The 22,494-nt window shown below is 40.7% G+C and overlaps 1 protein-coding gene across 1 annotated transcript; it reads left to right on the top strand.

Annotated features, from left to right (window-relative positions):
* The first annotated feature begins 1,075 nt into the window (after positions 1-1,075).
* On the top strand, positions 1,076-22,069 carry LOC148047021 (vomeronasal type-2 receptor 26-like). Its single transcript, XM_087707678.1, has 8 exons — positions 1,076-1,153; positions 1,297-1,361; positions 6,611-6,838; positions 8,091-8,382; positions 8,726-9,535; positions 15,936-16,160; positions 19,495-19,621; positions 21,174-22,069. The coding sequence occupies exons 1-8, from the start codon at positions 1,076-1,078 to the stop codon at positions 22,067-22,069; spliced, it is 2,721 nt and encodes a 906-aa protein (XP_087563804.1).
* The last annotated feature ends 425 nt before the right edge of the window (positions 22,070-22,494 follow it).

Below are 22,494 nucleotides of genomic sequence, written 5' to 3'. Positions count from 1 at the left end.
AAAATGAAGAGATCCCGACAAATGAAAACGTAATTTTAAAAATATTAGAATGTGCAGAAATGGATAAACACTTAAAATTAAGGAGAAGGAAGAAACTGAATACTTTTTAACATGGGGTTTGTTTTATCAATGGCTAACTAACAGAAACAGAAGAAATTTAAAAGTATAAAAGAATGACTAATTACATAAGGAAGGATTACTAAAAGGGATAAGCAAATAATATTATTATGTGATCATTATTAATGTTATGAATATTATTGTTGTTGTTGTTGTTATTATCATTATTACTATTTCTCAAAATTGGTTGTACCCAGTTTATGTAGACATGGACATTTTTATGTTTAATAAAAATATTCCATTGCTCCATATTTTTATTTTGATATCCTTTTTCAAAAGTATAAGACAATTATTCACATTTAAATTATGATTGGGTTAGGAGTATTTGGTACGAGTTCAAAATTGTAACTAATCACAGAGATGGAAACTCAATGAAATAGTAATTTCAGATAAAGGATTCTTTCATATTATCAATGAACATAAGAACTAAAAACACAAGGAGATGGCCATCACATTTTCTGTGTAGAAAACAATATTGCATTCTTGCATTCTTGAGTCTGTATTGATCCTCCTAATGGGGAAGGAGTAAGTAGAAGGGAGAAAACATTCTCCTCTATTCACTGCAGAGCTCTGATCTGTGGATATCAACATAAAATGGTGTTCCTTCTTCAAAATCCAGGAAAAAAAACAGAACAACTCTGTGTGATAATAGTATTTAAGAATTTCAAAGAAAGGCTTAGCAGTTGAAGGATCTAAAATAGATCTCCAAAGGTGAATTTTCACAATGCCTGGCTGGAACAATTGAATAGGCTAGAAACAAACTAGTTCTAATGAACCATGGAAGAGTGGCTTACTGCAATACTTCGGTTGAAGGAGATCTTTTAAAATTTAATATTTGAAAAAAAGACTTAGGTGCAGAGATGATTCCACCGATGGAAAGCTCTCCTGGCCTGTAATGATTCTTTGGGTCCATTTCACCCCTCTGCAGAGTCAGGGGGCATTTGCCTTTCAACCCTCCATGGACTCCCTGCACCCACAGAAGCAGCAGAAACATCAACATGATGTGCTCCTGATGGAGCTTCCAACCCTGATCCTGGTTTGAAGAAAATGTGAGAAGAAGTGGAAGTAACCTTTCTTACTTCAGACAGAATTCATCCATGGCTTCATTTCTGAAGCAGAAAGGACAGGAAAAACTCCCTGTGTACCCTAAAAAGCTTCCCCAGTTCTGTCTCTCTCTAGACCCATTTATACCCCCACAGCCAGTGGCATGGCTTCAGCCCACAGGGCTTTTATGAGAAATCAAGGTGAGAACATATTATTGCTACTGTATGTGTGTTACAATTCTTCCGAAAAGTTGCAGAATAGTCTCTAGAGAATTAACGCCAAGACAACCACTTAACCACTATAATTTGGAAAATACGAAGAAGGAGAGAAGTCACAGATGGATTCCAAACTTTGGAGATGAGCCAATGTATGAGACAGGAGAACCTGGTTGCAAACTTCTCTAAGAAAATGTCTATGTTCAAATCAGTGTCAAAAAAAAGTACCAGTGTGTATAGTTTTACACATGCATACAGGGATGGGCTTCAAAGCTTTTAGCAATGGGTCCTCTGCCCAGTTTCTGGGTGGGCATGGCCATGGTGGGGGTAGGGGTTGCCCTCCCCGGGCTCTGGCAACTTTCATCAAGCCTCCGGAAGGGCGAAAATGGCCTCCCAGGCTCTGGAGCAGAGGTGGGTTCCTACCTATTTGGTCAGGTTTGGCCAAATAGGTACTAACTCTGGTGGACATGTGACCATATCAGTTCTATCCTTAGCAGCGCCATCTTGATTTTCTGTTCTGTACATGCGCAAAACAATCTTCATTGAATAAACCTATTTGTATTCCTTTTTTTAATGTTGTGTGCATGTGCAGATTGTTTTAAGTGTAAATGCTCATGCAAACATTTTCAGGTGCCAAAGTGGTAGTAATGGCAGCCAGAACTCACCCCTGATCTGGAGGCCCTCTGGAGATGGACCCTTTTCCGGCCTTCCTGAACTTCCGGTAGGCCTGTTTTTCGCCCTCCCCAAGCCTCCAAGAAAATTCCAAGAAATCCCCATAGTCAAAGCCAATAATCGGGACCTCTCTTATATCCTCCTTGTTTCTCTCCTGCTTCTTGTTCATTGGTCAGCCAAGGAGAGCCACATGCCTTCTTCGACAAACAGCTTTCAGCATCTTCTTCTCAGCTGCCATTTCTTCTGTCTTAGCCAAAACCATCACAGTGGTGCTGGCTTTCCTGGCCACAAAACCAGGGAATCAAGTGCAGAGATGGCTGGGAAAAACTTTGACCAACTATATCATCCTTTCTTGCTCTGGTATTCAAGTTGTCTTCTGCAGCATCTGGTTGGGTGCTTTTCCCCCTTTCTCTGAGTCTGACATGCATTCACAATCCAAAGAAATCATTCTGCAGTGCAATGAAGGCTCTGTCGCCATGTTCCATGGTGCCCTTGGCTACATGGGCTTGTTGGCTGCCATCTGCTTCACTGTGGCTTTCCTGGCCAGAAATCACCCCGGGGCCTTCAATGAAGCCAAGCTGACCTTCAGCATGCTGGTCTTCTGCAGTGTCTGGATGTCCTTCCTGCCCATCTACCTGAGCACCAAAGGGAAGTACATGGTGGCTGTGCAGGTCTTCTCCATCTTGGCCTCCAGTGCTGGACTTCTGGGCTGCATCTTCATGCCCAAGTGTTTCATTATTTTCCTAAGATCTGATCTCAATACAAAAGAATATGTGATGTCAAAATAAAATAGAAATGTGAGTTTTGGGTAGGATGTTCCAAAAATCAGTTAATAATTCTGACAAGCAACTTTTGACATTTTAATTTCCCACTCCTAAAACCCACTCCAGAAAGTCAAGGTTATTTCAAGTAATGATAGAAAAGGATTACAGGTAGTCCTTGACTTACAAAAATTTGTTTAGTGATTGGTCAAAGTTGCAACAGCACTGAAAAAAATGACTTATGACCATCCCCATCATTACATGATCAGATGCTTGTCAACTGATTCATAGTTATTACAGTTGTGGTGTGCAGTGTCCATGTGATTACCTTCTGTGACCTTCTGATATGCCAAGTCAAGATTCACTTAACAACCAGATTACTAACTTAAGAGCCCAATACTATCAATCCAACCAAAGGTGCTATTTATGTACATTCCAAAATTGCTCAGATTGGAAATCCAGTTGTTGGCTTCCAGGATTTAATATTTGATAATAGGTAACCTTAATGATATAGTTCCAGATTGAGTAAACCAAATCCCCCCTCATTAATTGAACACTGCATTTTCTGTAAAGAAATCAATAGCAACAGCATTTAGATTTCTATACCTCTCCTTAGTGCTTTGCAGTACTCTCTGAGCAGTTTACAGAGTCAGCCTATTGCCAACAGTCTAGATCCTCATTTTACCAAGCTCAGAAAGATGGAAGGCCAAGTCAACCTTGAGCTAGTCAGGATCAAACTCCTGGCAGTCATACTGCATTCTCGGTACTGAGCCACCATGGCTCATATTCTTGGAATTCAACGTCATAAAAACTTTCTACACAAAATGTTAACTTTCTGAAAATGTTTTACAAAACGGCAGCCAGATCCCACCCTCTGTTGAGCTTAATAGTCAAATGCCTGCCAACAGAGAAATAATCACTTACAATTTCCCTGTTGGGACAACCCATGATCAGATCCTGCCAAAGAGATTCTCTCGGTCTACCTTTCTGGGATCCAAGGTGGCTGAGCAAGGAAAGTCTATGCCCCAAGTCCATGCCCCATCTTGACCTCCACTGATGGGTTCAGCCTACCAGGTGCTCCAGGTTAAGCATGGTGTGTTTACTCGCCCACTTGTACATTTTCACTCTGGACTGCACCAGTGTGACTACCCAGTATATGCTAATTATGAGGGTCTGGATGGGGATGGCAAGTTGATTTCAGCCCTATCTGGAACTCAGTGTCCCTGGGTTTTGGATCACATAGTGCTGGAGCTGATTCATCAATAACTCCCATTAAGGTAGTACATCCATGCACCAAAATAGTATACAATCTGGGAATTCTCCTAGTTGACTCCAAGTTCTAGGAGAGCTCAAATCCAAATGGTTATGTGCACTTAACACATAAGTGATTGTGAGCAGAGCCTTACAATCCAAGAAGGGTCACCAACCACTTACATCCTGTCTGGATTAGTGCAATGTATTCTACTAATTACTAGCTAACTCAACTAATTCCACTACCTCTGATAACTTCTTTGTCCATTCTATTTCCTCATTCACCTTTTTAAATTTTTCTTTTTTTTCAATATATTTTTATTATTTTTACATTCTTCAATATATGTTTTATTTCATTTTCATTTTCAATTTATACAATCACTTATATACTGTGCAATTAAAGAAACAATAAACACAACTCTTCTTATATTCCAAAATACAAAACAAACATAACACTTCAACCCTCCATACACCCTTTCTTTCTCCCCCTCCAACTTTCATTTCTCCCCTTCCGCAATCCCCTCCTCTACTTCCCCTCCCCCTCTAACGTTCCTTTCTCCCCCTCCCTCCATCTCACCCTCCTACCATTCCCCTCTCACTCCCTCTCTACTCCTCCCTCTTCTTTCCCTCTACTCCTCACTTCGGTGTATTTCTGCTATTCATTAGTATATTCGATTTGTATTTTATACTAAAATTGAAAGAAAAGAAAAGAAAAGAAAATTTAAAAAAAGAAAATAAAAGAAAGGAAAAGAGCAACAGTATATAAGTGCATTCTTGTTGTTTTGAAAATTGAAACTATGTTTCCCCCCTCCCTCCACCCCCCCTCCCCCTATGATCCCCCCTCCCTACCCCCCTTCAGACTTCCCAGATCCCATACCCAGCTTAGCTTTATCAAACACAGTCTAGAGTATATTAAAACCAAGTACATTGAAAATTAAGAGATTAAAAAAAAAGGAAAAAAGAAGGAAATAATAAAATAAATAAAAAAGGAATAATCAATAAACTCTTTTTACATTTAAAACAATGCAGTACCACGAAGTCGAAATAACCATACATTCACATTATATACAGCTAGTCTCAACCATTGACAATTAGCATACTTAATACATTATCAATCCTTCTGACAATCACAAGTAGAATGGTGGTCTTTTTTACAGATACAGTCAAGGTTTGCACAGGATAGGAAGAAGGAAGGTATTGCCAAAGACTACACAACATTAGATAAACTTTTGATACAGACAGAAAACAGGCTGATCAAAGTGTTGTATAGATTTTTGTTGGAATACAAGCTAGAGGAGGAGCATGTCAAAGAAACTATGGTCACCTGGGTGAAAAAAATCAGTTACAATGTGGAATTGGCTAAGTGGGAAAAACTCTGGATATTTAATCAGAAACTTTAAAAAAAAAAATTCCGTTATTTTAAAAATACAATGTTTATGTGGTCTTCTATAGTTTCTTAGGTTTAAGCACTGGATGAGGACATCCTCCAGGTTCACTCACACTTCAGAATTGTGATTAATGTTTTGTTTAAGAAATAAGTATGTGTTTTATGGTGTGCTTCCATTTTCGCAAGCAATGAAAAACTTCTTTTCCTTCCAATATAGAACCATCATTCTAAAAAAAATGGAAACCACTAATATAATGTTGACTAAAATATTATTCTCAGAATATGTGTTGTGGTTTAGTAAATTATATAAAACAAGTCAAAAAAAAAACCCAAGGAACTTGATTCCTGTACTTCTTTAATTTTCTTTATTCAAAAGAGGATCAACCTCCAACTTCAGCAAATCCTTGACTTATTTGACACCCTAGCTGCAATTCACCAGAAATTGAGGCCAATTATATCCAGAACAAGGTGGCCACTGTTTATACTCATGCTAATACTCAGTCTTGATTGTGTTTTGCATAAATACATTTTCTTAGAGACATTTGGAGCCAAATTTTCCTATCTCAATGACTGACCAGGGCCGTCTTAGCAGCATTATGGGCCCTGGGCAAAGCAATGTACTGGGGTTCCTAGGACAACTGCGCACAGGAATAAAAATGTAAATGATCGATAAAATGAAACATTTATTTTACTGGTGTTTCCAACAAAATCGGTGTTGGTATGGGGCCTCTATACTCGTGGGGCCCATGGGCAAGTGCCTATCAGGCCCATGCATTAAGACAGCCCTGTGGCTGACTTCCAAACTTTTCACCGCATCTGTGATGGCTCTCCTGGTTGCCATTATCCAAATTATACTGATTCAAGTTGTCTTGCTGATAATTCTCTAGCGATTGTGCAGCAGCCTTTTGGGAATGTTGACTCAAACATCTCAACAATATGTTTCCACTTCAATTGCACACAAAATCCCTGTGGTCCATGGCACTGCAAATCTGTGGGTACATAAATGGGACTGGAGAGAGAGGCTTTGGTGGAATTTAAGGGCAACTGGGGAAGGGTTTTTTTCTCTCTCTCTCTGCTTTAGAAATGAAGTCTTGGCTGCCTTCTATCAGATTTGAGAAAGCTTTCTTCCATCTCTTCTCACTATTTGTTCAAACCACACATAGGACTGGAGACCAAAAACACATCATTTTGCTGCTTCTCCTGCTTCTCTGGACTCAAGGAGTGTGGGCGGTGCGCCAGGCCAAGTGCCCCCTGACTCTGCAGAGGGATGAGGTCTATCCAAAGAATCACTACAGGCATGGAGAGTTTTCCATTGGTGGCATTGTCCCCGCAACCCAGGCTTTTTTTCAAACATTACGTTTCAAAGAACCTCCATTGACTCCAGTATTGGCGTAAGTCAATCTTCCTGTCCTGCATTAGAGCAAGTCCATTTCTGAGTTTTACTTTTCACCATTTCACTGTTGGGGAATCTACCTTAAACCTAGCAGCTGATAAGGCTCCTTTGAAATTCTAAAGTACAATAATCAAACAGGGATCTTCGGTTTTTCATGACCTTGAAGGACAAACAGCTATTTTCTTTGACATCCTCTGAGGAGAGGTAGACTGCAGATAGGGAGGAGAGGGTGGGTTCTTCCCTTGTACCTCTTCCTTTTCCTGTAAAAGGGTCAAAATGGAAACACAAATGCAAAAATGTTATACTTTTTCTTTATACTGAAAACGTGATAGCAGGGGGTTTCATAGGAAAGAATCCCAGACCTGCATGTATTATTTCTCTGAGTTCCCTTGTCTGAGATTACTTTCTCAAACTGATGCCAAATATTCTAATAATCTGAATGTAGATTAAGACTCAAGTCAAATGACTTTAGACAGTGGACATTAAAATGTAAACATTTTCAGGAATCAGTAATGTATTGTGCTTGTTAAAATCACAGCTCTTGTTCTCTGTTGGGTTTTGTGCCTGAGTGTATCCTTAATGATTCTATATTTAATGAGGGAAAATGAATCATACAACTCCAATATTAGACACTGTAGAAGAAAATTGTAATTGTAGAGAAAAAGAAATCATATTAAAATCAGTCTGAAATCTTAGACCAATTGCAAGGATATTTATGACCTCAAAAATAACCCACAGCTAAAACGATATAGATTCCTTTAGACCTATATATTTGGGGAGATCTCTAGGTCTACAGAGAATAGAAGCCATGATGCTCAACCTCTGGAATATCCTGCTCCCTGAGATGATTGGTTGAACTGAATTTTAAATGTTTGATTCCTATTTATTGTTTTATATTTCATGTAGTAATTTAATTACATGACTGTAAACTGCCAAGACTAGCCTCAGCAAGATGGGTGGCATAGAAGTTCAATTGTTAATTAAATAGCTGAAACTATTGATCCAAATAAGTTTAATGTACAAAATCTGTTCCCCAACAAACACTTGGTTAGTGCCTTTGAAATATAGTCAGATATCTTTTATTAATGTAGTTTATTGCTTTTTTATCAATTCTTTTTTTACATTTTCTCAGGTTTGCTCTAATATGTTCAGAATTCTTGAACTAAGGCAGATTATAAATATTTTGGTAAGAGATTAAACAAAACATTCTTTTGATTGGTAATTGTATGCTTAATAAATTGTCTGTGCAGGATAAAAGGGCCGCAATACTGGAAAATCCTGTCCTTCGTTTTTGCCATCCAGGAGATCAACAAGGATCCCTATATCTTACCCAACATCACTCTGGGTTACAATTTCTATGAAAATTATTACAATGCAAGAAAGACCTCAGATGCTTTGCTGGACCTGCTCTCAGAGGGAGAAGCCAATGTTCCCAACTACAGTTGTGGGAGACAGAGAAGCACAGTGGCTGTTCTGGAAGGGGCTGAAACTGGTTTCTCCATCCAGATATCATCCATGTTAGAGACCTACAAAATCCCACAGGTGAGTCTTTGCCGGGAAGACTAGTTATAATCAATCAGAGATCCTTCCTTGCAAATGAAGACAAGTTTTATTATGGAAATGATAGACTTTAAGGAGGTTACTTGAAGTGAAGCAGCAGAGCAATCATATCGCCCTAATTGTGATGCCAATCCTGATTTGACATGCTTTTTCTGGGATAAAAAATTATCCTTTCAAGAAGTGAATGGGGACAGAAGCAATGCATGAAGTAGAAACCTCTTTATTGCAAGGAGTGGAAATAACTCTTCATTAGGGACAGAATTGGTATCTTACATTTTGTCTTATATGGGTCTCAGATAAAGTACCACTTTTCCTTCCTTTTCAGGTTAGTTACAATTTTGCTTCTCAGATTCTGGTAGATAAAGTTCAGTTTCCTTTCTTCTACCCAATGCTCCCTGCTGAAGGGTTCCAGTATTCAGGGATGGTCAAGTTGCTCCTCCACTTCAGGTGGACTTTGGTTGGGCTGCTTGCTCCGGACACTGACCAGGGGCAGAAGTTCATAACAACCATGACATCGATGCTGATAAGTGGTGGCATTTGTCCAGTTATATCACAGACATTTTTGCCAAATAGCCTTGAGTTCTTAATAGATATTCCTCTATATCAGCACTGGAGACAAGTTAACACCTTTCTTTATGCTGCAGAGTTTGATTCAATCGGCACAGGAATAGCACTTCTATATCTAGTGCATCAAAATGTTAAGGAAACCTTTGAAGGAAAAATCCTGGTGACAACAGTGCTTTGGGACTTACAACTTTTTTTCTCGGAGCAGGAATTTCCCTTTGAATTCATTCAAAGCATTCTTTCCTTTCTTTTGAAGACAAAACAAACGACAAAGTATGATGGGCATATTCGATTTTACTATTCTATGAGACGTTTTTCAGAAAAATCCTTCCGGTGCTCCTACACCAAGGATGCCTTTTCTGTGAAAGTCTGGAGACGATGCAGAGAGAGAGAACTTGAGGTTCTGCCACAACATGTAGTGGATCGGATCCTGTGTCTAGACAATCATTTTATTTACAATACCATCTGGGCTGTAGCAAGGGCCTTACATGCAGCCTACTTATTGAGATTCAAAAGGACATTGATGGAAAGGGTTAAGAGCCTGGAAACTTCAAGGCTGAAGGCTTGGCAGGTATTTCTTTTCTGCTATGTGCATCTCTCCTGCAGCCAACAGTCCATTTTGTAACATTAAGAACTGTTTTGAAAATATCATTTATCCTGAGAAGAAAGAAATTGAGATTGTCAGTCATCCAGGGTCCCTATTTTTCAGAGTATAAGACACTCCTGAGTATAAGACGCACATTAGTTTTTGGGGAAGAAAATAAGAGAAAATATTCTGCCTCTGCCTATCAGCATCCATGGAATTCAGCTGACACATGGTAACAGGGTCAGCCAATGAATAGGCATAGCAACTAAGTCAGCCAATGAGGGCTACTTGGACTCTGAAATTTGCTGTGTGAGCAAGAAGGAGACAAGAAGGAGCCTGGCTTAGCCTAGAACTGAAAGTGAAACTGCTTGTGTTTTGCTTGTATTTACTGCAACCTTGGAAAACCTGCTTTTGGTAATGTATTGTGTATTATTATTATTTTGATTCCTGCTGAATCAGTTACTTGTGTGTGCCTTCTGAATGTGATTGCTGCTGCACACTATGACCAGCCAGGTCAGCTTCAGCACTTATTGCAGCCTGATTCAGCACAGCTGTTTGGTGGGTGGATCGAACTGACGAAATACCTCCCTCACAATGAGCTGTTCCAGTCTGCAGGGATTGCCACAGACCATCGCTGCCTCCGTGCCTCGCATTTTTGACCTCGGGTGGGGATGGGTGGGGCTACATTCAGTGCATAAGATACACCCAAATTTTCACCCTCTTTTTGGGGGGGAAAGGTGCATCTTATACTCTGAAAGATATAGTAATTGGTTGCCCCAAAAGTGCTTTCTTTCAAAAAGCAACTGGGTGTTCTTTTTTTGCCAGAAGACATTTCACTTGTCAGCTAAGAAGCCTCTTCAGCTCTGAGTGAATGGTGGGGAATGGGAGGATTTATATTTACATTCCTTGCAGTCATGTGGTCTGTATATTGATAAAGTATAGATAAAGTAAGTTAATGATCTTAACAACTTGCTGAAAGAATGCAAATAACCATTTTTCTGCAAGGAGTATAAATCCTTCCATTCCAACCACCCAGTCAGAGCTGAAGAAGCTTCTTGGTTGAGATCTTCAAAGAAAAACCAGAAAGTTGGGGAGGAGAAGCCAACGTCGCAACGTTACATTGTGTGGATTTGACTGTCTGAATCCGCCGATGACACTTTTGCCCCGGACGGTCCGGCAGGACCTAAACCGTCCCGAAGAAATGGTGATCAGGAAGACAAGACCTTGCTGGTCGCAGGGACATCGCAAAGTCCCTGATCAACCCAAGGGAAGTGCTTCCAAGTGGCGGCAAACAGGCAGCCCCCCCCCAGCTGACATAGTTGGAGACAGCTCCAGGAAGAGATAAATGAAAGTGTTTCTACCTGGTGAAGTATTTTTTCTTTTCTTTTAGAAGATTGTCCTAAGAAACTCTTTTCTTAAGCTTAATTAGTCCATTTAGCAAGAACGAAGTAGCGTATTTAATCCCTATTGGACTGCCTTAGAAAGTTTTTTGCACTTGCCTGTAATCTTTTGTAGATTGAGTGATTGCAACACTTCCATTTTTTCTGCTTGAGGTGAAGGGATCTCTTTTTCCCTATTTCCCTTTACTACTTTAACTTTTTTGGCTTAAATTAAAACTCTTTACTTTAATAAATTTCTTCTTCTACTTATTAGAATATTATATTAAAGATACTTAAGGAAAGAAGTTTTTTTTAACATATTTTTATTTCCATTTTCATAACATACAATCACATGTATACTATACATAGCCAGTATCATATAGTAATAAATAATGATTACATCCGTTCCTCTTGTCATCAACGCCCCCCCCAAAAAAGATAAAAGCCCATTGTTAGCTCTTCTGCTCTCCATACATCTCTTTCTTCTACCTCTCTCCTACTTCCTATCTTCCCTCCATTATCTTTTCCTGCTCTACTTCCCCTTCCCTTCTCCTTCTCCTCTCTCTACATTCCACTCCTCCTTATCCTCACCCTCCTCATCTTCCCCCCTTACCCTCTCTCCTATCCCATCCTTCTCTCTACATTCCGCTCCTCCTTATCCTCCTCATCTTCCCCCCTTACCCTCTCCTCTCCCTCTCTTCCCATCTCCCTTCTGTTCCCACTCTTCCTCTCATTGGTGTATTTCCACTTCTGAGCAAACTCCAACCTATGTTGATAGTATTTGTACTTCCATAACAATATATTTAACATATTGTGGTTTTAAAGAAAAAATAAGAGAAAACAGTATAAATGTGTAATCATATTACATTAGAATTTAACACCCCTCATCAAACCTCCCTCCCTCCTACTCTCCCCCCCAAACCCTCCCCCCATCTTCCCTCCCGCGACTTCCCAGAACCCATACACAGTTTAAATCTTTAACAAAAACAGTCTAAAATATATTGGGGAAAAAAGAATAGAAAAATTGATAACTTCTTTACATCGAGCTTAGCTCCTCCTTGCTAAACTAACTTTAAACAATTTATATCAGTCCTGGTGTTAATCATAAGCTATCTGGAATTTCTTAGTCCCGTATTTATTTTGAATATAATCAATCCATTTTTCCCAGTCTCATTTATTTCTCTCGTTTAATTGGTGCTTAAGATATACAGGTATTTTAGCCATCTCGGCTAAATTTCAGTGTCCTTTCTTGAATTATAGGCAAGTCTTCCTTCTTCCAGTATTGCGCCACCAACAACCTGACTATAGTTATTAAGTGCAAAGTCAAGTTAATCTCTACAGCTGTACATTCAGTCCATAGATGTACCCTTATGCATATTAAAAACAAAGTATTCTGCTAACAATTTTTACATTCATTAATATATTTTTCATGTCTAAATAAGTTTTCATTCAATCTCCCAACCCCTTCTTGATTGCGTCACCCCTCCTAACTCCGTCCAAACTGGGTTATGAACTGATGAAACTCTGGCACCTATCTTTATCTTCTTCACCCTAGAAAACAAATCATTGGTAATTAGTTGGTTGTTGTATTTTTAGTTGTTGAGCCATTCATCTGGTGATCACACGGTATTGACTTTGTTCCTTGGTATCTTGTACTTTTGAGGGAGAGAGATGATCCATCCTTGTTGATAGTTGTGTAGTTTGCTGTCTATCTTGTCCTTCTTGTTCTCTTTCTCTAGGTCCAGGTGGGGCAGGATGTCCGACCTTCAAGATATTATGGTAAAAGTCTCGAGCTTCCACTACTGTTTTAAGACGGTATCTTTGCCCCTGAAAGATAAATGATAGTCCAACTGGAGCCTCCCATCTGAACTGTAGCTGACGATTTTTAAGCTCTTCAACTAAAAAAACATAGTCTTTCCTGGATCTTAGCATTTGAGGTGGTATCTCTTTCAGAACAATCACCTCCTGACCCCCAATTTGAAGCTTAGTTTTATAGGACTCCTGCAATATCATATTCCTCATGTCTCTTGTAGCAAAATAAATCACAATGTCCCTTGGGAGCTGCTTCTGTTTCGCCAGCCAGAAGTTAGGACGATAAACCTTATCAATTTGCCAATCATAATTTCCCCCTGGCCTTCCCAACAGATTATCAAAGGCTTCTGAAAGAATCTGTTTCAGATTCTCCTGACTGTTTTCACGCAAACCTCTTATTCTTAAAGCAAACTCCATTTGTCTATACTGTAGCATAATAATTTCTTTTTCAGCATTTCCAACTTTTTGTTGCACCACGTCTATTTTCGATACCATATTAGTCTTAGCATCATTAAGATCTTCTAATCTTTCTTCAATTTCACCAATATCTCCTCTTTAATTTTTATTTTCATCGTAACTGCGAAATTTTCAAAAGCCTCGCCCAGCTTCTTCTGAAAAAAATCTTTAGTCAGTAGCTCACCTGTGGGGGGAGGAAGTGAAGACTGTGGCTTCGTGCCAGGGACAAACGAGCTTCTGAAGCCGGGAGGGGGGATTTGCTTGAAAGCATTCCAAGACTTAATCTTCTTCAACCAATTAATAAGTCTATGCTAGTCAATTGTGCAGCTGTAACTGATAAATTTAGTATTAAATCACTCCTTCCCTTTGAGGTTTTAAACTCCGTAGAAATTCAAAACTGGAATAGTGCTACAAAGCTGCTCGGCGCCATTTTGAGTATCTCTTTAGGAAGCAAGATATCAGAAGGAGTTCTTGTAAAAACAGAAACCGAAGCTAATAATTGAAACAAACAATTAAAAATCCACATGTACGGGGTCTGCTCGTCTTGGGATCAATAAATCAAGTTTTGTTCTGAGGATTTGAATGTTGCTTTGTACTGCTAATGCAGCAGAAATTCCTGGCACGGAGACAATTCTGCTGTCGGCTGGCCTCCCCCCCCCCTCCCAGATACAATCTGCGGGAGTAAGTTGGCACGATGCCCGGTAGAAAGCTCACCTTATCTTCTGGCCTGAAGAAAAAGGTAAAGAAGCTGTCAGATAGCTGATGGATGGCTCATTTAACAGATAATGTGTCCAAGATATGGGAGCCGAAAGAATCCATTCCCGTCAGCAAGCAAACTCAAACCGGAAGACCGGAAAGAAGTTTTAAAAGAGTCAAATCTGCCATTTGAAAGCCCAAGTCTGAAGCTTTTTTTCCTTTGCTGTTGTAACAATGTTTCCTTTGTTCACTCTTATCTGACTATACTGACTGTGCAACAGAAGGGTTTGGAACGTCTCTTTAAAACCTGATAAAGACCCAAGGTCACAAATAATGGTGTGTGGAAAATATTTTGACAAGAATTGGAAAAGGAAAGAAAAACTTTAGAACCCTTCTTCTTTGAAAACCATAAAAGAACATTTGTCTAAAATAAAAATAGATATATTCTTCAAAATCTGTGACAGGCTGGAGTGGCAGTACCAAATTCTTCTTCTTGCTTTTACTTTATATTTTTCCTTACTCTAAAAAATGGAACAATACTCAGATGAAGAAAACTTGTTAATTTAAAACGTTTTGGCTGGACTTCAAACATCTCAGAAGGACTTGCGAGATTTTACAAGAAATGGGACAGACTATGGGATATCACAAAAAAAGATGATGGGTTTAAAGCCCCAGAAATTAAAGAAGTGAATGAAAATACAGAAAACAAAGATAAGAACTCAGATGAACTTATAAATGGAGTAAACATGAGTGAAAGTGGAAAGAAGGGAAGCTGGAAAAGTGACTTTGATAATTTGGTGTTCCACCCCAAACTCCAAGATGTAGGAGAAAAAGAAAGAGCGAAAAAGATGGAGTTAATAAGACAAATCTATTCAGAAACAAACCTGACAACCAAAGTTAAGCTTACATTAATAGCAACTCAAGGACAACAAAACCACATAAGAGATCGTTTAAGCTTCAAAGTGCGGAGAGAAGTCTTATACTCTGTAAAGGTTCTGGATACAGAATTGATACAACTGGCGAGAGATGAAAGACCATTTTGTTACTGGAAAGATATTGGTTAATAATGCCAATTGATGGGAAAAAGCTAGTTAATTTTTGATGATTATTAAGTATAGATTTTAGTACCTTATAGACTGTTTTAGATTACCATTGAATGTTTATCCATTAGCATAAATTTAGAATGATACTAATAAAGAAATAATAACCCTAGTTAGGATAAATAACCAGGCAATAGAAATGCTAATGTTCATTCTGGGAGATTGTCAAGTAGAAATATTAATATCTCTTAGATTGTCTTAGATGTCTAATGTTTATTTTCTTAGCACGTAATTAACTAATTTGGGATTGAGGGAAAAGTCCTATAAATCTTATTAATAAATCATTGTTTAAAGATGGTTATAAAGTTATAATATTGTGTGGGCCTGGAGAGGAGAGGTGAGATAATTCATAAGTAACCTTTAGTTAATTACGATAATAACAATGAAATATTAATGGACAATATTTAATGATACATACAGGTGTGTTACGGGGAGGGGGGAATGCTTAGATATCTTACTTAATCGAATTAATTTTAGAACATATCATAAAGGTGCAATGGTATTGGACATCTATTGAAATTGTAAATGAACGCCAGTAGGTGGTTGTGTCTTCTAATATAAATGATTCTAGATAAAAACATGTTTAAACAATGGTAACCAAGTGAGAATTATGGTACAGGGATAGTAAAATACATAACTTTTCTTTCTTGACTTAAAATGTACAACATGATTTGAATGAAGTATATGTAAGGACTGTGGAAGAAACGCACGGAATATATTTGTAAGCAATCAATACGCTTTCAACAAGATGTAATGAAAGATGATTTTTTTCTTATTTTTTTTGTTTAACTAAAACAATAAAAAAAATTCTCAAAAAAAAAAAACAGAAAGTCCAGTTGCCTCTTGAAAAAAAAAACATTGGGACAATTGAATTCCAACTTTCCATTCCTCTCCTTTCTGGACATCTTATCTAAACCTTCCCATTTTTTCCTTCCATTACAGCTTCATCCCTTCCTTGGAAGCTCTGAATTTTACAATAAATCAATAGAAGGAGTCTGTCTGGATGAGAAGGGAGAACTAACAGTAGACCTGGACATTGTCAACTGGCTATTTCACAACAGGTCAACTAGGAAAGTGATGTTCGGCAGCCTAGACAAACAGGGGTCCCTGGATTTCAAGTTTATGGTCAATCCAAAGGGTGTGGCAGAAATCAATAAACTGAACAAGGTGGAGAAAATCATTGTTTTTATGAATCACTTACCAACAGGGTTGCTGTCTTGGGACAGAGAGTGATTTTGAATGTCATTTACATCCTCCAAGAGAAGCAATAAACTTGTTAGGTAGATATCAAGTTGTTTTTTAGAAATATATCTGCCTGTTTAAGGAAACTATTCACTAGTCATCTCAGATGTGTGAGGAAGATGGCTGCTTGAGCTTTTCGCTCGGGTGTGAAGAACAAACAACCTAGCTGATAACCCGAGTTCTGTTGTAATTTGATGCCGGAGGAGTTAAGCCTGGAAAGAAGAACTTGAGAGGAGCAGGGAACGGTGATTATTAACGAGAAGCCTTCCCTGACAGCCCCAGACAGAGCAACTGTTTGGAGCAGCAGTGTGTGGCAGTGAGAGATTACGATCGGCTCTCCCCCCACGGAGGCACGGAGACAATACAGGCAGCTTGCAACCAAAAGAACTGCTGCGCTTTTGTGCTTCGTTCTGAGCCCGGGGAGGTGCTGGGGAAGAAGCATACGAACGGTTGGGGAAGAAGCATACGAACGGCTCCCCCCTCTCTTCCCCTCCACAGAGACTGCGAATGGACTTCCCCCCCCCCCACGGAGGCAATACAGGCGACTTGCAGATTAACCAGGTTTGAAAAATACGGAAGGCACCTGGAGTTCCTGAGCTGACTGAGGAGGGGTTGCCTCACTGAGAGACTGCTTTGCTGAAGGGCTGAGAGGGGAACATTGAGAGCACAGAGAGGAAGATGCTGGCTTTATTGGCACTTTAACAAGCACTTTACCATCATTTACTAAGCATTAAGCACTATAACATCACTTAAGTCAGAGTTGGAAGGCTTAAACTTAATGCTCATCTGCGAGACTAAGATGGCTGTTAGACTTTTTCATCCTGAATTCAGGTGCCCCCATAGCCCTTCCAGACGCCCTCCTCCCTCCCTCCTCCCCTCTCTGCAACTCAGCCCTTGTATTAACTTTATCATCATCTTCTTCAGAACCCTGTTTGGGTGGATTTCTCCCTTGGTGGACTTGAAGAGTTTTTTCTACTGCCTGTTATCGACAGTGGGGAGCCTCAGTTTATCTCCCCCATTGGCCATTTGGCCCTTTTCCAGCTGGGCCTCTAAACATCTGGGCGTAGGAGGACTCCCGGTTTCACATTACTTTCTTAGACATTTGGGACTTTTTTTCAGCTTTACTAGAGAGGGGAAACGTTATCCTCCCCCTCTGTATACCATCTAGTACGGACTTTGCGAACCGGCGCAACCTTTCTAATTTTATTTTAAATAGGTATGTTGAGTGCATGGGATTGCATGGGATGATATGAATGATCTCACTTTTATTACTATTACTGTTGTAACTTTGTGTTTTAATTATTTCGTGAGGATTGTTTGAGTGAGAGTTTGGGTATGACTGATTCGGAGGACCTGCCGGGGTATGCGGGGGTCATCGGGGTGGTTGGGGGGACCACAACCACGGGTGAGGGTCGGAGCATTGCGGTCATGACAGGGAGAGGCAGATATGGCGGGGACTTTAGGGCAGGCCATCATCGGGGAAGGAGGGCTCGCTGTGTCATAGAGATCCCTCCTTCCGGCCCTAGGAGTCCCACTCCAAGGTCAGATGGCGCGGGTGTTCAGGACCCTGGTCTCAGGCTGCTGTCGCTAAATGCCAGGTCTGTTGTTCATAAGGCCCCCCTCATCCGGGACTTGATAACATGATAACCATGCTTCCATCCTAGTTCTCCTGGACCTCTCAGCGGCTTTCGATACCATCGACCATGGTATCCTTCTGCGACGACTGCGGGAGATAGGGGTGGGCGGCACTGTCTTGCAGTGGTTCTCCTCCTATCTCTCGGACAGGTCGCAGTCGGTGTTAGTGGGGGGGCAGAGATCGTCCCTGAGGCCCCTAACTTATGGGGTGCCGCAGGGGTCGGTCCTATCCCCCCTACTATTTAACATTTACATGAAACCGCTGGGCGAGATCATCCGAAGGCACGGGATAAAATATCACCAATATGCGGACGATACACAGTTGTATCTGTCCGCCCCGTGCCAACTCAATGAAGCGGTGGACGTGATGAACCGGGGACTGGAAGCCGTTAAAGACTGGATGAGAGCAAACAAGCTGATACTCAACCCAGACAAGACCGAGTGGCTGTTGTGTTTCCCTCCCAAAAATTTGACCACCATACCATCACTCAGGCTGGGGGGACAAAATTTAAACCCCTCAGAAAGGGCCCGCAACTTGGGAGTCCTCCTGGATTCACAGCTAACTTTTGACCACCATCTCTCAGCTGTGACCAGGGGGGCATTTGCCCAGGTTCGCCTGGTGCGCCAGTTGCGGCCCTACCTGAATCGGGAGGCCCTCACAACAGTCACTCGAGCCCTTGTGATCTCTAGGCTGGAATACTGTAATGTGCTCTACATGGGGCTGCCCTTGAAGAGCATCCGAAGACTACAGCTAGTCCAGAATGCGGCCGCGCGAGTGATCGTGGGCGCACCACGGTTCGCCCACATAACACCGATCTTCCGCGAGCTGCACTGGCTACCTGTTGGTCTCCGGGTGCACTTCAAGGTCCTACTCACCACCTATAAAGCGCTCCATGGTAGTGGATCTGGCTATTTGAGAGACCGCCTTCTGCCAATTACCTCCCTGCGTCCCATCAGATCGCATAGAGTTGGCCTCCTCCGTATTCCATCCGCCAGTCAGTGCCGACTGGCGACTACTCGGAGGAGAGCCTTCTCTGTTGCGGCTCCGACACTATGGAACAATCTCCCCGTGGAGATTCGTACCCTCACCACCGTCCAGGCCTTCCGCACAGCCCTCAAGAACTGGCTAACCCGTCAGGCCTGGGGATAATCTTATTTCGCCCCTCCCGAATGCTGAGTGAATGTTGAGTTTTATTGTCTAATTTACTTTGTGCACATTTCTTTTTTCGTATTGTCCTACACTCCCCTTCCTTTTTGATTGTAAGCCGCCCTGAGTCCCCTCAGGGAAAAGGGCGGCCTATAAATAAATAAAACAACAACAAACAACAACAAGAATTGAGGAATGTTTGACCCAGGGTAGGTTTTCCCCAAAGGAAAAAAATGCATTAAACATTATATTTAGCAATTTAACATGTACATTTAGAAGCTAAACTAAAATGCATGTGTACACAATATTAGTAAAAAGAGTGGAAGCAACACGCAAACAAACACATTTCTGAGCTCTTTATGGAAGTTTTATATTTAGCAAAGCTAAATATGAGCAGGAGATCACCAAATACTCTCTTGTGATCCCTTCTGAAAATTAAATAATAAATCATTTTCTGGCTTTCCTCCCTCTGCTCAGTCCTTGCCTCCTTCCAGGTGTGTGGAAAGCTGCCATCCTGGATTCATGAAGGTGCCTCAGGAAGGAAAGCCCATCTGCTGCTACAATTGTCGTCCATGTGCAGAAGGAACCATCTCCACCATGGAAGGTAAGTGGCACCAGAGGAAGAGGCAAACTTTCCTTTCTAGGAAGACTACATACCTCAACATTTTCCATGAGGGCATTTTGATAAGATTTTTAGTAATTCCCATCTAATATATATATAATATTTCCCTACTAAGTGACAAGAGGTTTAACTATCGAGGTTAAAGGGGGAGCAGAACATAAAAAACTAGTTTTACCAAGATGATGATCTCTCTTACCCTTTGTCCATCACACCTTTCATGTTTCAAATTACTATGCAGCCCATTTCCCACAAAAGTGAGAGGTTCCAGAGCATAATGTCAGGTATTAGGTCAAAGGCAGGCAACCATTATTCTGCCTATAATACAGGAATCTCCCCAAGAATGTTTGTCTTCCATTTGGAACAGATTGATAATGTTCCAAGGCAGCAGACCTCAACCTTTTTGGACTCAGGGACCATTTTATGGAAGACAAATTTTCCATAGAAGGGAAGAGGAGCACACAAACGACATGCTTCATATGTGCAGTTTATAGCAGGGTTCACACTCCTATGAGAATCTAATGCCTGATGATCTGAGGCAAAGCTGAGACAACGATGCTAGCGATGGGGAGTAGCTGCAAGTATAGATGAAGCTTTGCTCATTTGCCCAAGGCTGACCTTCAGGTGGGTGGCCTGGTTCCTAACAGACCATGGACTAATATCAGTCTACTGCCTGGGGTTTTGGACCTTGTTCCATGGAGCTTAGGAAGGACTCAGTCATGGATTTCTTGTGGCTGCACAATAACTCATGATTCAAACTGCCAAACTGCCGACCTTCCTGATCGACAAGCTCAGCATCTTAGCCACTGAGCCACCATGTCCCATGGCTGCATAATAACTCATTGTTAATTTTCCTCTTGATTCCATCTGCCTGTTTCACTGGACATTTTCCAACAAGGATAACTCTTAAATCAGACAGGTCCTTTCATTGTGTGCTGCTTGGCTGCCTTTCCAGTGTAGCAGTGAACCTCTGGGTTTTGCTTTGGTCATTTGTTTGTTCTTCTCCAATAAAATTAGGATCATCTGACTCTTCCATTTTCTCTTGATACACTGATACACAGGCTGAATCTTTTATTAAAAAAACAGGGACAGCAGTGTGGAGATAAAATGTTACCTGTTGCTTGCTTATTTGTTCCCCACTTCATGGAGTGACTGGAGGAAGCATTAGCCTTCACAATGCATGTCCAAAGGGAAGTGATGGTACCTTGCTGTCTAGTCATGGATGAGATGGGCAAAAAATCAGGGAAAGCTACCAATAGGGATGGCCAAAGACCAAACAGTAAAATTGCAGCCCCAGGATTAAATCTGAGAATTTCAAAAAAAAATATTAGTTTCAACAACATGTTGTCTATATGTGGAAGAGGAATAGCTTGTTTCATTAGATACCCTTTCAGAAGAATATAATTTGGAAGGGAGTACTGAGACGAAGGTTCCAACTTTTGCTCAACAGCTGGCAGCTCAGCCAACATTTCAATAGGGGAGGTTACCATTATAAAAAGTAGAACAAGCTTGAACGTCAATGTTACTCTTTTTTCAGATGCAAAAAAATGCAGAAAATGTCCAGCAGATCAACATTCAAACAACAACAGAGATCATTGTATCCCAAAGATTAAGACATTCCTATCCTATCAAGAAAACCTGGGGATCATATTAACTTCCATTGCCTTGTTCCTCTCTTTAACCACATGCTTTGTTTTGAGAATATTCATTAAATTCCAAGAAACTCCCATAGTCAAAGCCAACAATCGGGACCTCTCTTATATCCTTCTTGTTTGTCTCTTGTTTTCCTTCTTTACCCCCTTCTTGTTCATTGGTCAGCCAAGGAGAGCCACATGCCTTCTTCGACAAATAGCCTTCAGCATCGTCTTCTCAGCTGCCATTTCTTCTGTCTTGGCCAAAACCATCACAGTGGTGCTGGCTTTCTTGGCCACAAAACCAGGGAATCAAGTGCAGAGATGGCTGGGAAAAACTTTGGCCAACTACATCATCCTTTCTTGCTTTGGTCTCCAAGTTATCTTCTGCAGCATTTGGTTGGGTGCTTTTCCCCCTTTCCCTGAGTTTGACATGCATTCACAATCCAAAGAAATCATTCTGCAGTGTAATGAAGGCTCTGTCGCCATGTTTTATGGTGCCCTTGGTTACATGGGCTTGTTGGCTGCCATCTGCTTCACAGTGGCTTTCCTGGCCAGGAATCTGCCTGGGGCCTTCAATGAAGCCAAGCTGATCACCTTCAGCATGCTGGTCTTCTGCAGTGTTTGGGTGTCCTTTCTGCCCACTTATCTGAGCACCAAAGGGAAGTACATGGTGGCCGTGCAGGTCTTCTCCATCTTGACCTCCAGTGCCGGACTTCTGGGCTGCATTTTCATGCCCAAGTGTTTCATTATTTTCCTAAGACCTGATCTCAATACAAAAGAATATGTGATGTCAAAATAAAATAGAAATGTGAGATTTGGGTAGGATGTTCCAAAAATCAGTTAATAATTCTGACAAGCAACTTTTGACATTTTAATTTCCCACTCCTAAAACCCACTCCAGAAAGTCAAAGTTATTTCAAGTAATGATAGAAAAGGATTACAGGTAGTCCTTGACTTACAAAAATTTGTTTAGTGATTGGTCAAAGTTGCAACAGCACTGAAAAAAATGACTTATGACCATCCCCATCATTACATGATCAGATACTTGTCAACTGACTCATAGTTATTACAGTTGTGGTGTCCAGTGTCCATGTAATTACCTTCTGTGACCTTCTGACATGCCAAGCCAAGATTCACTTAACAACCAGGTTACTGACTTAACAACTGCAATGATTCAGTTACAGTTGAAGCAAGAAAGGTCATGATATGGGGCAAAGCACAGTT

The sequence above is a fragment of the Thamnophis sirtalis genome, unplaced genomic scaffold (assembly GCF_051295495.1).
Source record: "Thamnophis sirtalis isolate CommonGarterSnake01/CBP01778 unplaced genomic scaffold, rThaSir2_p1.2 scaffold_3, whole genome shotgun sequence".
Taxonomy (NCBI): domain Eukaryota; kingdom Metazoa; phylum Chordata; class Lepidosauria; order Squamata; family Natricidae; genus Thamnophis; species Thamnophis sirtalis.
This window is presented reverse-complemented; position numbering and strand designations above follow the sequence as displayed.

What these genes read in the sequence shown, in the direction of transcription:
- LOC148047021 (XM_087707678.1), top strand. Translation starts at nt 1,076, where the DNA reads ATGGACTCCCTGCACCCACAGAAGCAGCAGAAACATCAACATGATGTG. An exon ending in AGCTTCCAACCCTGATCCTG is followed by an intron (nt 1,154 to 1,296) that starts GTTTGAAGAAAA and finishes GTCTCTCTCTAG; the next exon opens with ACCCATTTATACCCCCACAG. An exon ending in AAATCAATAAACTGAACAAG is followed by an intron (nt 16,161 to 19,494) that starts GTGGAGAAAATC and finishes CCCTCTGCTCAG; the next exon opens with TCCTTGCCTCCTTCCAGGTG.